The sequence below is a fragment of the Melitaea cinxia genome, chromosome 26 (assembly GCF_905220565.1).
Source record: "Melitaea cinxia chromosome 26, ilMelCinx1.1, whole genome shotgun sequence".
NCBI lineage: Eukaryota > Metazoa > Arthropoda > Insecta > Lepidoptera > Nymphalidae > Melitaea > Melitaea cinxia.
This window is the reverse complement of record NC_059419.1, coordinates 5478819-5495562: the sequence shown is the minus strand read 5'-3', so window position 1 is coordinate 5495562 and position 16744 is coordinate 5478819. Positions and strand designations below refer to the sequence as shown.

Genomic DNA, 16744 nt, shown 5'->3' with positions numbered 1-16744 from the left:
TATGTACATGGGGCGGCAGAAATAAAGTGGCCTACACTCATAAAAAATATAAATCCGGCATTGGTAGAGCGTGCAATACAGCAATATATGATGTTGATGATCCTACATAATTCGTGTCTGTATGAGTTCGAATACAGGTAGCTTATTTCAAAACTAATTTATTTTTATTTCAAAAGCTGGTAATTTATAATTATTTATATGTCATTTTATAAGAAAGATCGTGTTTGTACACATCGCCTGGTCTTAGAACTGCAGGAGCACGTTAACTTCGCCCTGCGGCAATCAAACTAGCTTATTTATCAAACGTTTTGAAACAATAGCTGTACTTTTAGAATCCATTATGCCAAATTATTATTCATGTTTGAATTGACCAAATTAAACTTACAATAATGATATCTGCGTCCTCCAAAAGACTTGATCTCTTTACTTACTTTGCAAATCTAACGTATTTTTTCGTTGAAAATTAATAATAAATGAAACAACAAAATATAATTAAAATATTTATTTAAAACCCATTCATGTAAAAAGTAAAAATAAAATTTCATTAATGCAGTTATTGCATTTCGATGACTATAGTTTTCGCCTCGATATAATTCACTAGACTTTTAAATAAAAAAACGTAATCTTGGCTTAATTTTAGATTATCAATAAATAATTATTAGAAAAATAGAACTATATCGTTTTTTCAATTACAAAGTAATTAGAATTTTTTATTATTCTGCGGTGGTATGCAAAACCGGCGGGGATTGTACAGGTGATAGACTTTCAGGTTTTGGCGGTAATTCCGGTTTCTGCACTATTTGGACTTTTAAGCCCAAATCCTCTTCAGCTTGGTCTACTACATTCACGGAGTCCACGCTCTTATCTACAACTTCCACGGGCACGAAATCATCACTATTGTCCACAAACTGTACCTCAGACCTAAATAGAAATTTATTCTAAGATTTTTATGACTGGAAAACCTGATGTTATTTTATTTACCAAACTTTTCCTTTACCCAAATACAAATAATAATAATAATAATAATAATTGACAAAAGGCAATCGCCTGACCTGTTTAATTTAATCGTTTAAATTAGCTTAGTTTATTTCTTTAACCAAACATCCATTTCATTTAATCCATTAAAAATTAAATAAATAAATAAATATAACATATTAGTTCTTATTTTTCTGTAGGTATAAACTGCATTAGATCACTGAAATGTGACAAAAAATATATTTATTCTTAGTAGTCGTTACCGAGCGTGTAAATTCGTTTCCAATGAACGTAAGCAGGTGTTGCGTACGTTTATGGATAACTCGTATAGCTTAATGTTTTAAGACAATTTGAAGATATTATACGAAGAGAAACGCCTTTTGTCAATTAAATCAAATAATATAAACAATGTTAGTTACAAATTAAATATATATAAATTAATTGCAAACATGAAAATTAACTAAAATTATATCAAAAAAACCTACCTTTGTAGTGTTTAAACAGAAAGGACAGAAAGCCATTAATCACATAACACAAGTAACGATAATTTAACACAAAGCCCAAACGCCCATAGATAAGTGAGAACTGTGATATTGTTTTATAGAAGGCAGGTGTGCATCAAGATAGGAATCATGAAATGAAAAATAAATTTACTTCTGACTTTATTTATTTATATGCTTACACATTATTTTAAACATTAATGACAGCTAGCATATCGCTATACGTGTATTATATAACTATGTATAATGGAGTATAGTGTAAAAAGCTTTAACTATTAGTTTCATATAGATACTATTACGAAATTTATTTTAATTAGTTGTCACTATTATTAGATCACTTAAAATTATTTAAAATCGAATAAAAATTACTTAATAACATAAAATGTCTAACAAAATAAAAATGTACATTATAAAAAAAAATCAAAATATGGTATAAAATAAATCGTTGTATTCCGGGGGAATGTCACGTAATAAACATCTATGAATATATTCCAAAATATATCTATAATAAAAATATACAATTCGTGAGAAAATTGGAAAAAATACTTTAAAATCATATCAATAAATGCCAATCGGGAATGAAAACAACACATCAAAAGGAATGATTATTGATAAAAACGTTATTGTTAACACAGCTTAACTTCCAAATGTTCCGGTTGTCTTAAATTTAAATAAAAGTACAAAATTGTAGTGATTTTTTGATTTCGTTATTAAATATTGACTCAATGGTATTTATTAAGATTAAAAAACTTTTGGTCATATTATTGTATAAAATAAGCTAACTGGTCCTCTTAGACCAGTCGGCTGTAGAAAATAGGAAACGCCGATATTGACATTTAAGTACCAAACATTAGGAATAAAATTACAACACACGCGTAATCATGTTCGTCAGTGAGACGACGTATCATTTAAAAAACCTTAGTACAATTATTATTCGTTGTAAAAAATTTATAAAACCATTGACACGTTTTAATACTAATTCTAAGTACTAAAATTGTAAGCCTTCGTGATTTAAATATTTAATAATCAGGATTCGTCGTTGATTGAAAATATCGCCTCAAATAAGTTACATTTTAAAATTATTTGCCTACACGTACAAGTTATAACGATATGTACGGACTGTTCGGAGCTGCACCGTACTCACTTAGTACATTATAATAAAACATTGAAATTAAAACCCTATTATCGAACTTTTAGGTGACAACATTGAAATAATGTTTAATGTATTTTTTTTAGCTTCTAAACAGATTTATTAATATTTTTGTTTGGCGGGAAAAGCTTTTTTTCGTTAAATAATGTGAAAAAAGTAAATTAAATTTTAAAAATTCTATTAATAGATATATTTATCACCGACTCATTGATGAAACAATTTTTTTGAAACAGCATAAATTAATACTATTTTTTTTAGTTTATGTATCAAAATGAATATTTTTCACATTCCATTTCTATGGATACTTTTTAGTATCCGTATACAAAATATATACTACTACACATAGCCCGTACACGGCTTAGGTCTCACTAATCGAGACTTCCCTCAGGCTAGCGACATCACAACACAAACAAATCCATCACCAGGAAACAGTATACAAAAGCCAAGTGACCAGCCGAAGTGTTCAATAGTGACCGGCAAAGTTTAAAAACTTATATCGATTAGAAATGGCCAGACAGATAAGCTATCCATAAAGATTGCCGTGCAAATTTATTTTCGTGGTAAAAGCGTGTTAAGTCATCGGTGATCGTTGCTTTATATACTGTGCCACGGTGTACCGTCACCTTACACTATATATATTACTTATATAAAGGTACTCGGAATATCGGAATGTATGGACAGTCTAATATTGACTTTTAGGCCATTATTTTGTTGGTAATGTATGCATATGTATATTTTTTGTACATGTTAGGTGGGTTTGAAATATCAAGTTTAACGACTCTTGGCCTTAACATTTATTTTTTATTTTTTTATACATCCCAAGCTTTTGTGTACCCATAGCTTATTAAAAAAAATTTGATTATGCTTGTAACTGATTTGATTTGAAGATCGAGAAAACTTAATGACACTGTTACAAGATTAATCAAAACAAACCCTATTATGACAATCACTGCCTGTTCATCGCCCTTCGTATAACATATCTAGTACTAAATGTACGATTAAATGGTATAAATAAAAATATATATAAAAAAAAACTATTTGATGTTATAGTTTAGGCGATATGATCAGACGTGTTTGAATACGATTTACACGGGAATGAACAACTATATAAAAATCTTTATGGCTTTACGATCACATATAAAACGCCCAATTGCAAACTTATGGATTTCACCGCGTTATTTAAAATTGATAAAAAATATATATATTTATTCGAGATCAATATTTGTCGCAAGCGTATTGTCATTTTAAAAATACAAAAAAACATCAAAAAAATAAAATAAAAATAATCATAATAGTTCAAATTACAAATATTAACGCGGTGAAATCGGATAAGTATATTCGTAATATGGCTTGGTAATGCGGCATTATTACTGTACTAGTGATAATGACGTCACTACCGTGTCCAGTAGCGTCACCCCCATATACAGTGTGGTGTTTCTTACTGCACGGGAGCGTCCATGGTGGGGATGTAGTCGAGCGCCATGAGGCAGGCGAACACCGTCATTATCATCTTGGGTTTTCTCTCAGTAATGTCTTCGGGCAGAGCGTACACGCGAGCTCCACAACGCCTCGCCATTGATATCGCGTATTTTGCGTTTGCGAGGTTATCCTGAAATTGAAATAAGTATTTTATAACTAAGTAATTTGATAAATAAACTGATAAAATTTATTAGTAGTGGTTACTTATTTATTTATAGAACACCAACAAAGTATACACAATATTTCATGTACATCATACAACAACAGTAAAGTCAAGTATAACTTTAATTATGGGTGATAACTACATTAAACTTGACTAACATACATAAATGACATACACGTGGCAAGAACTTACGATAATGTTTTACATTACATTTCACTACAATAAAATATTAAAAAAATATCAAAGTAAGAATTTTAATTTCAAAGTTCTCAAATACATTTACAAGTTTTCAGGTGACCAGTAGAGAGCATGAATTTCATCATGATAGTAAATTATGATCCCTTTGCCTTGGAAATACTTTAAAAACCATGAAAAAAATTGTACTTACTTAGTTTTCATACAAGTATTACTTGAGTAATAAGAACTCAAATAAAGGAAATTAAAAATGAATTGATCTAATAGTTTTTTATTAATTAATTAAAAATTAATAGTCAACTAAATGGCACAATCTTAAACATTTTTTTTTTTTGTACTTTTAGAACAAATATTGTAGACTTTAAATTAAAGAAAATAGAACTGTAATTGCAATAATTGAGAATTTCTATAACATTAAAAAAAGATATATATCTTATAATATACACATATACACACAGGCTGTTCCCATAGTAAGTAATTTAATGTGTTATAGGTAAGAACAGACTGATATAGCAAAATATTCTTCTTTGAATAAATACACATATAAATAATACGTATATAAATAAATACAAATATTAGACGCAGACTCGGGCGGGAATCGAACCCACAACCAGCAGAGCAGAAAGCATGGCCACTACAAACTGCGCTAACGGGCTAGCCAAAAAAATATATATTAAATTACCTCTTCAGTTCCTCCGTGTAATACAAGATCGTAGTTGATTGCGCCAGGCTTGATCGCGTCTATCAAGTCCAAAACCACTTTACCATCTGCCAATACCTCATCCTGTAAATTAAAATACATACATGAGTTACCTACATTATACTATACAATTTTGTGATCATATTACGCACTTTGGCGGACTGTGAAAGTATATTTGAATCTTAAATTTCTAATTTGACAGTTTTTTTTTTTTAATTCCTGAATTCAGAAATAATGTTTTATTCGAATATATAATATTATTGATTATAATATACTATGCATATTTTTGCAATTATGTATTTGTTTACAGTTTAGAGATCTTTTAAACGAGAATGTTTACTGTAGTTTGTAGTTAAAATATGAAAATATTTTTATACTGGCTTACGTAATCAATTAAATAATTTTTATATTACATTTTTCAAACTGTCGGCCTCTTATTTAAATTTCCCATCCGAGAACTGACCTGGAAACTCCTGATAGAAGATGTTTTTCCAGCAGAGCTGAGCTTGTTGTTAACCCATTGCACGATTTCTTTTTCAATGATGGGGTTGCCAGTGTTCGCCAGACGAGTCAGGACAGACAGGGTGTACGCGCGCATGAGTTGCCAGATTAAAGCTGAAATTATAATTAATTTAAATCAGTATTTATTTATTAATGACTTCGTTTTCACTTATTTTTATGTAATTAGAAATTAATATATTTCATTTTATACAAAAATAAAAAAGCAATAATAGACACGTTTTCACAATCAATCATTTAGATTGATTGGAAGAGAAAAAAGGAGAAAGAGAGCTCTTCGATTTTTTTAATGGTAATAATCTGCAAAATGGTCATTGTGGTTAAGTTATTGCACCAAGAGCCACAAATTTTGAAGTAACAGGTAAAGGGGATAAGGATATTGATGGGAGAGATACAGTAAAGCTAAATTAGGGTTATTAACGTCTGTTTCTCCTATTTATTGTACGAAATGTGTATACAGGTAGTTCGACTTCGATAAATAAAATTTAAACAAGTAAAATTTAAAAAAAGACTAGGATATTTTCTTTCACGAGGAACGTGATATATAACACCTACAGAACCCCCTATTTGAAGAAACGTAGTTAGGGAGTCGAACACCCTGTATATGCTATGTTACAGCAGGCAATTCGCGTCGCTTCCCTATAAACTATCAGCCCCAGCCGCCAGCCCCGCGCAGGCAGGCCACAAGGTAGGCCACAAGGCAGGTCACAAGGCAGGCCACAAGGCAGGCCACAAGGCAGGCCACAAGGTAGGCCACAAGACTAGCCACAAGGCAAGCCACAAGGCAGACCGCAAGGCAGGCCACAAGGCAGGCCACAAGGCAGGCCACAAGGCAGACCGTAAGGCAGGCCACAAGGCAGGCCACAAGGCAGGCCACAAGGCAGACCGCTAGGCAGGCCACAAGGCAGGCCACAAGGCAGGCCACAAGGCAGACCGCAAGGCAGGCCACACGGCAGACCACAAGGCAGGCCACGCGGCAGGCCACAGGCAGCACTGACCGAGCGTGAGCGTGGCGTTCCCCTCGTTGATGTCGGCGCCGGCGATGCCGACGAGCGAGAAGCCGAGCGCGCGGCCCAGCTCCACCGCGTAGTTGCAGTTCTCCAGGCGCTCCATGAACTTGCGGAGCTTCGAGAACTGCCGGTGCACCTGCGGACAGCCGCGACCGCGTGACGTTAACGTTAACCTTTAAGGCTAGCGTCTAGGTTAAAGTTAATCTTTGACACTCCTGTTAGCGCTAACGTCAAACTTTAACACTCCTGTTTATTAACCTTTAACACTCGTAGTTTTCAATCATATGTTTTATTTGATAGGCTCTTGAAGACATATAGAACATACTATGTAACTTGACTACCTTTTTTCTGAATTTCATCACTATATAAAATAGTATATAAAATGGACAATCTGATGATGAATTAAATCTAACCTACCTTCATACTCGTATAGAACATACCATGTCTAAGCTGAATACATAAAAAAAATCAAATAAAGGCAGTAGTCTACCAACACAGGATCCAGAATGGGTTTACACCTGAACATAAACTGCTGTGTACTTATTATAATATTTTGTTGGTGATTAATAAATGTAAATTATTACCTTCTTCCAATTGACGATGCCGGGTTTGATGATGTCGTAGAGCTGGAAGATGACGAGCCCGTCGGTGAGGTCGGAGTACAGCCAGTTTACGTGAGGAGCCACGCCCATCGAGTTCATCCAGTTGCGGTACGCTGCAGGAGTATCAGACATAAGTATAGAACTTACTACGTATAACACAAACAGTAACAATACAACATACAACAACAATATAATACAAGTGTAGAAGATTGTTACAAGTTCCACGCGTTTATCTGTGGCAATAGAAGAGAACGATTATGATGCGGTTTTGTTTTTTGATAGCTGAAATAATCCAATTAAATTAGCTTTAAAAATAAAGGTACACCAATAACAACAACGAAAAAACACAACACTCACTCTTTTCCTCTCTCGTCTCATCGAGCTGGTGGTAGGGGCCATCATCGAGGCGCTGTAAGCCAGGGTGCTGGTTGAAGAGATTAGCAACGAAGGCCAAGTTGAGCTTGTACACCCCTCCCACCACGTCGGCCGGAGTCACGAAGGCTCGGCAACGCAGCTTCGCGGCCTGTTGCAGCATTACCTCTGCACGACGCATTAGGTCTGTCTCCTAGACAATATATCAGGTTATATTTAGTGGATATTATAGATTTTAGGCAAGATTTTTAAGATATAAAATTAAATAAGATAAGAGAGAAATAAATACAGTATAAAAATATATGGGTGTTATAACACAATTTAGAAATTGTACTACAATAATATTGCAACATAATTATAAGTATAGCAAGATTTTTTATAGTCATAAATACAGATATTTTTAAGTATCCGAATTTTTTCGCCATAAACATTGTTTTAGTCGTAAATAGCCATATTATTCCAAATCCAACATAAAAATATGTGGACAAGATGACATACCCCCAAAACTGTACTTATTATAATAGTAAAACACATACATATATGAGGGTATATACACAAAAATATATCTTGAATACACAAATAACAAAATAATAAAGACACCACTCACCCGCAAGGCATCTAGCGTGACCCCAGCATCCTCGGGAGCAATCTGCTTGAGCAAGTAGGAGTAGATCTCGGAGTCGGCCACATCCTGCTGGAAATTGGTGCAGCGTCGCGTTACTCCGGCGCTCTGCAGCTGGTGGTTCACCCAGCGCAGTAATATGGCCTCCGGGGACAGAGCTAGCAGGTCCTCGATACGTTCCTGAATAAAACGATACATAAAATGTTATGTGATGTCCTTATTAATTTAAGGATAAGAGGTCAATTTTCTTAAACTAAGGCCAAATTGTTTTTGTTTTTGCCTTTGTCATTCCTTTGATGCTTTAACAATGAAATATAAAACAAATTTGCTTGCTTACTTATATTTTTCATAAATTTGTATTCTCATACAATTTAAAGATGATTTTAATACCTAGCATTATATTATCTAATGAGTTCTGAATACGAAACCAAAAGTATCATTACAATGAGAATTTACCTGATCATTAAGCAATTCTGTGAGACCAGGACAGTGTTCCAATGTGATCTGGTTGAACAGACCGATTCGAATGATTTGCCACAGAAGACCAAGAACTAAATGAGGTTTACCTGTTAAAACATAAATATTTACATATACTGTAAAAGACTATATACCATTTTTTCATAATCATACCAGTTTTGATTGTTTAGCTGACTTTGAACTCAATTTACCATATCCACTCTTCTAGACATTGGCGAATACAACTTTTATAGTTTGCAGTGGCCTTCGAAGCCAATTAAGAGCTGATTTAAAAAAAAATCAAGGACTAGAAGATGCAGCATTGCTTAATGAATAACCTAAACAAAAATGGAATTCAAGAAAAATGAATGTATGGAAGGTAGTTTTATTTTTCTCCTTCAAAAACTTGTCTAATATGTACGCATTAGAAATAAATTAGGAAGCGAAACTGTTTGTTTTTGATAATTATGAATTTAGAATCTGCTTAACCGATTTTTTAAATTACCTATCTGTCTTAACCAGTTTCTGTAAATGACATAGGCTATTAAACATCAAGTTATGTCTCAAAGAAGTCGAGTAACTAAAGTATGAAGTAAACACAAAAATTAATCTAAAAAAAACATGTATTTAGTACACACCTTTAGCCAAATCGTGAGCATCAATATTGACAATATTACAACCGATCGCCTGGGATGACACCAGCGCCAGTGTAAGGTTCTCGTGCTTGGTGTATAGCGTCAGATTCTTCTTATTGATCGCTCTCTCGTCGATTGTGTCTGGGCAGGAGTGGTTGATCACTTTGCTAGAATTGTTTAACTTTTATCAGTAATTTGCATCAAAAAGAACTTTGTAGATAAAAAAAATTAAACATGACATATCTAGTACATCTTCTATAATATAAAAATGAGTCGCTGAATGTGTTGCTAAGCGCAAAACTCGAGAACGGTTGGACCGATTTCGCTAATTCTTTTTTTAAAATATTCCTTGAAGTACGAGGATGGTTCTTACGGAGAGAAAAATTCTAAAAAAAAATTAATAAAATTAAAGAATCGACTGTTAGGCGATACGAAGTTCGCCGGGTCAGCTAGTAGTACATAAAAACGATCCAATACATAGAAGCTTTTGTCTGGAACAACCTATTCTTTTCCTACCTATTCCTAAAGAACCTATTCTTTCTCCTAGGTAAAATCCTCTACAAAATATTTGGCAAATATAATCATTTCAAATTAAAACGTTATTAGATTTTTGACATTGGCAAATATAATCATTTCAAATTAAAACGTTATTAGATTTTTGACATTGACAAACTTATGTATTATTGATTTATCGTGGAATACGAATATCTTGTATTGGTTTCAGAGGTATTTAAATATCTTTATAGACACAGAGTTGCTCTAATATTTACAGAAACGTCCTACGGCAACTTACCATAGAATGAGACCGTCTTTTAGTTTTTCATATAGTTGTTTGCCCTCGGGATCTATGGGTAGCAAATGCTTCAAGTCGGGATCGTGTTCGAGATTGCTGTTTATCCAGCCGGAGAACGCCATTTGTTCTTCAAGACGTACGGAATGTGTTGTGCCTGTGATATTACCAATGTTGTCAATATTATAAGAAATAGTTTCAGATTATTACCCATTTCTTCTAGACAACCCAATTTGATTTGACAAAGTCTGTAAATTGCAAAATATTGACTTACGATAGTCTATTTTTGTAAATATTGCTTTTCCATAGAAATAGCATTTCCAGTTTCAAATCATGCTTAAAAGTGAAAAAATATATTTTTAATGCAAGAATTTTGATTATCATAAATTACTGATACTCGTAACAACTGATTTTAAACAGAATTTAATACTACAAGAAGCAGTTTAATAAACAATATCGACCACAAAAAATACAAATTATCATCCACAATAAAAATATATATTACATAAAACTATAACAAAACTATCATAATAATATATTGTTTCGTTAATACGGGATGGAATAACTATCATTTAAATGTGCTTAGCGACTGTCTGCTCATTCGAGTAATAGCTTCTCATTCAGAATCAATTATTGATGCTGTGAATTAGCTTATCAATAGGACATTAACACTGTATTCTAAGAACTGTGTACGGAAGAGGCACAAGTCGAGCTATATCAACTATGTAATATTTATGTCATAAACGTTAACGGCATTTTTCATAAGAAACAAGTAAAGGTTAGACTTTCAGATTGACTAATCATATTGAGTATGAAAGATATTATGCGTAACGAAATACTATTTATTACAATTAAAATCCAATTGAGCAGTATGTACTCGTAATATCCTTAACCACACTAGAGAAGTTATCTTGATATGTTGTATTCTTAAACATGCTAGAGATTTCTAGATTAATCAAAGATGAAGCAGGAAGATTTTTAATGTATTAATTATAAATAGATATATAGATATATTAAATAGCATTGTTAATGTTTCAGTTTACACAACGCCTATAAAATAAATTATGGAATGATAACATTACTTTTATAAGATAATAATATTTTTATTTTCACTTATCTAATTACTTGAAATTCTGATAAACATTACAATTTTCAGACACATATAGATTAAAATTAAGTTTCATCATTATTATGATAAGTAAACTGTCTCATGATATACTTACCATCACTCGACGCTTCGCTCATGCCGCCTAAATGTTCAAGGTTCTCCTTTTTACTGACCGCCTGTTTGAATGTGCTCGACACCTGAAAATTAACAAAAAACCGTATATGTAGCAAAAATATTTCAGAATTAGTACCTAAGTAGAATTTAATGGGATTTTTGTATGTATAGAATATAATTTTAAATATCATACTGCAATTGTTAATACTAGAGACGGGTTATGATAGTTTTAATGATAGTCTAACTAAATATAAAATAACCTGAGTTTATAGCTACGTTGGCATGGTGGTTGAAAGTCGTAAATAAACAAATACACATTTCGTTCATTCGTTAAATGTATATTTAACAAAATAATATGAAATATACACGTCGCAGGACCGATGGTCTTTGGAGAAGACGTGTCCTGGAGACCGCGTCTTGGCAAAAGCAGTGTGAGATGTCCTCCGACCCGTTGGACCGTCGATATACGTATGATTGCCGGTGTAGGCTGGATGAGGATTGCGGAAAACAGAGATGTCTAGCGCGAACTTTAGGAGGCCTATGTCCATCAGTGGACTGCAATAGCCTAAACTGACTGACTATGAAAAATACGTTTGAAAGCAATATTAGCTAAACTATTTCAAAATATTTAGTTAGTACGCCTTTTACTGGAAATGTATGCGGGTATGATAGCTAAAAGTTAACGTTATGTAAACAAGTAACAATACTTGTTTGCTGGATATTTCCATTATAAATATGAGATAACATAAAGTCTTATTTTATAATCGAATGGAGTTATAATATTATATTTAAAGTACTATTTTTCTGTTCTTTATAAATAGCTTTATATTAAATTTCTTAATAATAAGGGGTCATTCCTTTTAACACGTTAACATTCAGTTAACCCGTTAAGCGACCTTTGTTACAATTTATTATCGACTTGCCCTGCTTCGTATTGACACGTGCTATGTATTAAGGCGATTACGATTGTGTGTAACGGCTTAAAATTAAACACAATACAGTTAAACAACGAATAAAAACTGATATAAATTTTTATGATAAACAAGCGAACTAAGAAATGATCGTTAGTTTTCTAGTACGATTTCATATGATATATATGCATTCAGACTGTTACATCCCACTGCTGGGCATAGGTCTCTTTCTCCATATAGGAGAAGAATTGGAGCTTAATCTAGCACGCTGCTCCACTGCCGGTTGGCGGATATGTTCCTTACTAGCACCGATCACTATCAAGTATTTATGAAAACAACTGGGACCGACGGCTTAAGGGGCTCTCCGAGGCACGATGGAATAACCCACAAGGACAAACATCCAAACTGTTTTTTTTTTTTACAAATACAAATATCCACCCGAGCGGGATCGAACCTGCAAACTGTCGGTATTTTAGACGACTACTCACACCACTACACTAGAGCGGTTGTTGTATTTGCATATAAAAATATATATATATATTTGTAATGGAAAAGGAACGATTCGAAACGATTTCGATGAAATTTACTATAGTGGTGTATGGTATGTTGGCTACAGTAGTGAAAATCTATCTAGCTAGGTTTCAAATGAAATTTTCTTGGAACTAGGTCGTGCAGCTTACGATAAGTATCAAGTATTTTAACCGAGTTTTCATAGTAAAAAATATTTCCAACAAATATTATAATAAACCTTAAAATAATTTCAATTACGTTTTAGTACTTTTCACTCTATAAACCATACTATATTCGTATATATTTCGAATTTGTTAACTCTTCCTCTCCTGTACCTACTATTTTAACTGTGTTTTCATAGTAAAAAATATTTCCAACAAATATTATAATAAACCTTAAAATAATTTCAATTACGTTTTAGTACTTTTCACTCTATAAACCATACTATATTCGTATATATTTCGAATGTTTAACTCTTTCTCTCCTGTACCTACTCTACTTGGGTCAAATAGGCAACAAATAATCAAATACGGGAGGAAAAGGCTCACGTGCCTAAAAAAAATTAGCAGCCATCCAAGCGATATGAAACATCTATCAAACAGTGTCACAGTTTTGCCAAAGAGAAACGAAAAGCAATTTTTTATCGCTCACTGTCAAAATATGAAAACTAGCTACTACTTAGACCTATTAACTATAATCAGTACAATCTATTCGACTTAAGAAAATAGTGACTATCGCTATGCTGAAATGCCCCTTGACAATTTAAATAATAGTAAATTAGAACGCCTATATATGAATAGCTTAATTCAATTGGTCAATTTAAACACGGCGTTCTATTTTACTACAGTTTAATTGGTCATGGGGCGTGACTAGGCTAAGTTACAGCAGTGATTCACTATTTTTTAACACGAAGAGACAACAATGTTATTGTTATTTATTTTAATCAGATTCAATTAATACTTTTGTTTCTCAAACCTTCGATCTAACTCAACGTACGAAAAAAAATCTACTTAGGACCATAAATCGTTATTAATGTAAACAGATAATATATCAAAAGGGACTCCGTCTCTAAACTTGTTTGAATAGTGTTCGAATGTAGGAGGTTATTGTTTATGTAGATTCTACACTTCCTTGAAGGGGACCATCTTTTGTTATCAAAACCAATCATTTTATATCCTGCAACTTAAGACTGTCCAAATTGTAATTGATGAGTATATTATAGTTACAACTATTATTCTAATATTGCATCTGTTTGATATTAGGGCTTTAATCATATATGTTGAGACAACTATCGCGTTAGCTTTGCAAGCAAATTGATTGTAAATTATGAAATACTTAATTTGTTCCAAAAAAGACTAGTATTATGTGAGAATTACTTGTTGTGCTTTAAGGTTAGCACATAATTCTTCGAACTCTGTAAGAGAGATGCCGTTCTTCCTGGCGTCGCCGTTCATACTGCCGTTGACTCCCCGACCACTCTTGCCACCATTGTCGTAATACTCCTCGATCATACAGCGGACCTGGAACAGTAAAAGAAATAAAAATAAACTTCAAGTAGACAACATTGTTAACAAGCCAGTCCCGCGGTCACCAACCCGCCTGCCCGGCGTGGTGACTATGGGCAAAACACATGAGTTCACTCCATTTTTGACGCAAACTTGTGGAGGCCTATGTCCAGCAGTGGACTGTATTAGGCTAAAGTGATGGTGATGATGATGATTATGATGAGACAACATTGATAATATGGTAAAAAGGAACCCTCAGATGTTTTCAATACCCCAGAATACAGATTCTATTATGAGTAGATTTTAAAATTATAATACAATTAAAGAAGGTACGAATTTAAGAAGGAAGGACGGAATTTGGTGAATGATGTTAAGAGAAAAAAAATCTTTATTGTTGCTACTTTGGAGAACCAGATTCCTCTCTGAACGAAAACACCATGTCTTCATTGAAAAAGAAGGATTTAGAGCGAAACCTTTCATTTAAGATCTACATATTCCATTCTAACAAACCACGTTTGTGAAATAACTATTTAAATAGGGCATAACATTTTACCATACATATTTGTTTATACTTTATTGTACACCACAACTACATTTTAAACATTAAACACATTTAAAAACATTTACAGACTGTGAAATACAATGGGGATAAGTCCTTATGGCTATTTAGCAATTTCTTCCAGACAACCCAATTGTAAAATCTTTACAAATCTCAGCGTGACTTTTACATTAACAAAACATCTTTTTTGTTCAGGTAAAAAATAGTCGGCGACCTTTTTATCAGACTGCATATTAATTAAATAATTCCAGATATAATTAATATTTTAGCCAAATGATACAACAAAATAGACAGACAAAAACGACTCAACATAAATGCTATTAACTGATACAAAGTTTGAATAATTGCAGTCACGAAACTATTGATTCAACGCTGCATATCTGCTTTATGTAAGCATACGACTGCAGTGCAGTTCTTCACTTTACAATACCTATCAATTTAATGGATTTTTGATTAATTTTTACACACGAAATTATATCTTTAAAAATATCTTTATAGGCTTACTTGATGAAGTTTGATAATAGACAAAAGGTGATAACTTTATCGTCAATATATGAAATAAATAAATCATATAATCACCAATATTTAATAGGACAGTTGCAAGGCGAGAAATAGTCACGTGAGAGACGCTTTATATCCCTATGACAAGTAAAATTCCTGTTGATGACCCAATTTTTTTAATAATTTCAACTATCGATTAACTATTTGACCAAGTTTATTTTCTTTCAACAGAAACTGGTGTTCTTTAAATTTTTCGATTTCGTTTTCGAAATACTCAAGAATCTTTTCTTCCGTATATATATATATATATATATATATATATATATATATATATATATATATATATATATATATATATATATTGCTAAGTTATATATATATATATATATATATAACTGGGCAAAAATGAACGCATCTAAAAATAAATAAATAAATAGAATAGCGATCCGTGATTCGATTCGTCAGGCCTAGTTAAGCAATATGACTAACTCACCTTCCATTGTGGAATTTTGTATCCAACGCTGTCTAGGGCTTCTTTCAATTCCTTTAAGTCGATGTATCCATTCCCGCTAGTGTCCAGCTGCAACAAGATAAATTATATATTAACCCATGACCTCTCATTAATTATTTCTCGTAACAGGCGATATTATAAAGCAATTTAGAAAATGTTTTTACAGTACATCTTAAGTGTATATTTATTTCCAATAAAGCCCATTGATTTCCAAATACTGTGCAATAGAGCCTTTACTTATACTGGACACGAGTTAGAGCCTAAATTTAAATTTAGCTATACAAAATTTTGTGAGAAGATAAAAGGTGTAAGTGTAAGTCTAAAATTCTTTTTATATAATTTTTTCAACCTATTTCTAAGAGAAATAATATGATTGTAATAATAATTAAAACATTACTTTTTAATAGTAGAACAATAAAAATCCGTTTTAGAGGAGTATTTCATCGTTTTGCGTTAAAATTCAGAACATTTTTGAATATCATATCAAAAATTGACCGCTCCAGCGGGGTTCGAACCCGCGTCTCCGACTTGCCGTGTCGGCGCTCTAGCCAATTAAGCTATGGAACGATGCACCCGCTCGAGCGAAATTTTCGATATGATAATTTTTAATTTTCGGTTTAAGCGAACCGTGGCGCCGTCTATAGTGAGCTCTTTACAGAAACCCGTAACTATTCAAAGTTTCATATTACAATGAAAATCTTTGACAGGAGACGACACCGTGCTATTTTTAATATCTATCGGTCTTACTTATAAAAATCTCGCTAAGCAATACTTAGCCACCGCTTAGTTAAACCGCTCTTAAGCTACAAATCCATGTTTAACTTTTGTTTACTTATAAACGTTGATTAGCTGTTACT

At 32.7% G+C, this 16744-nt stretch overlaps 1 protein-coding gene across 1 annotated transcript in view; it reads right to left on the bottom strand.

Moving 5' to 3' along the window:
- Positions 1-487: 487 nt before the first annotated feature.
- LOC123666429 (plastin-3) overlaps positions 488-16744 on the bottom strand; it is a 56787-nt gene continuing 40530 nt past the window's right edge. The window contains 14 exon segments of the mRNA XM_045600521.1: positions 488-921; positions 4068-4234; positions 5145-5246; positions 5626-5777; positions 6680-6827; positions 7276-7406; positions 7651-7858; positions 8273-8467; positions 8744-8853; positions 9382-9545; positions 10172-10325; positions 11392-11473; positions 14188-14331; positions 15870-16006. Coding sequence (XP_045456477.1) covers positions 714-921; positions 4068-4234; positions 5145-5246; positions 5626-5777; positions 6680-6827; positions 7276-7406; positions 7651-7858; positions 8273-8467; positions 8744-8853; positions 9382-9545; positions 10172-10325; positions 11392-11473; positions 14188-14331; positions 15870-16006 — 2102 coding nt within the window. The 3' untranslated portion in view covers positions 488-713.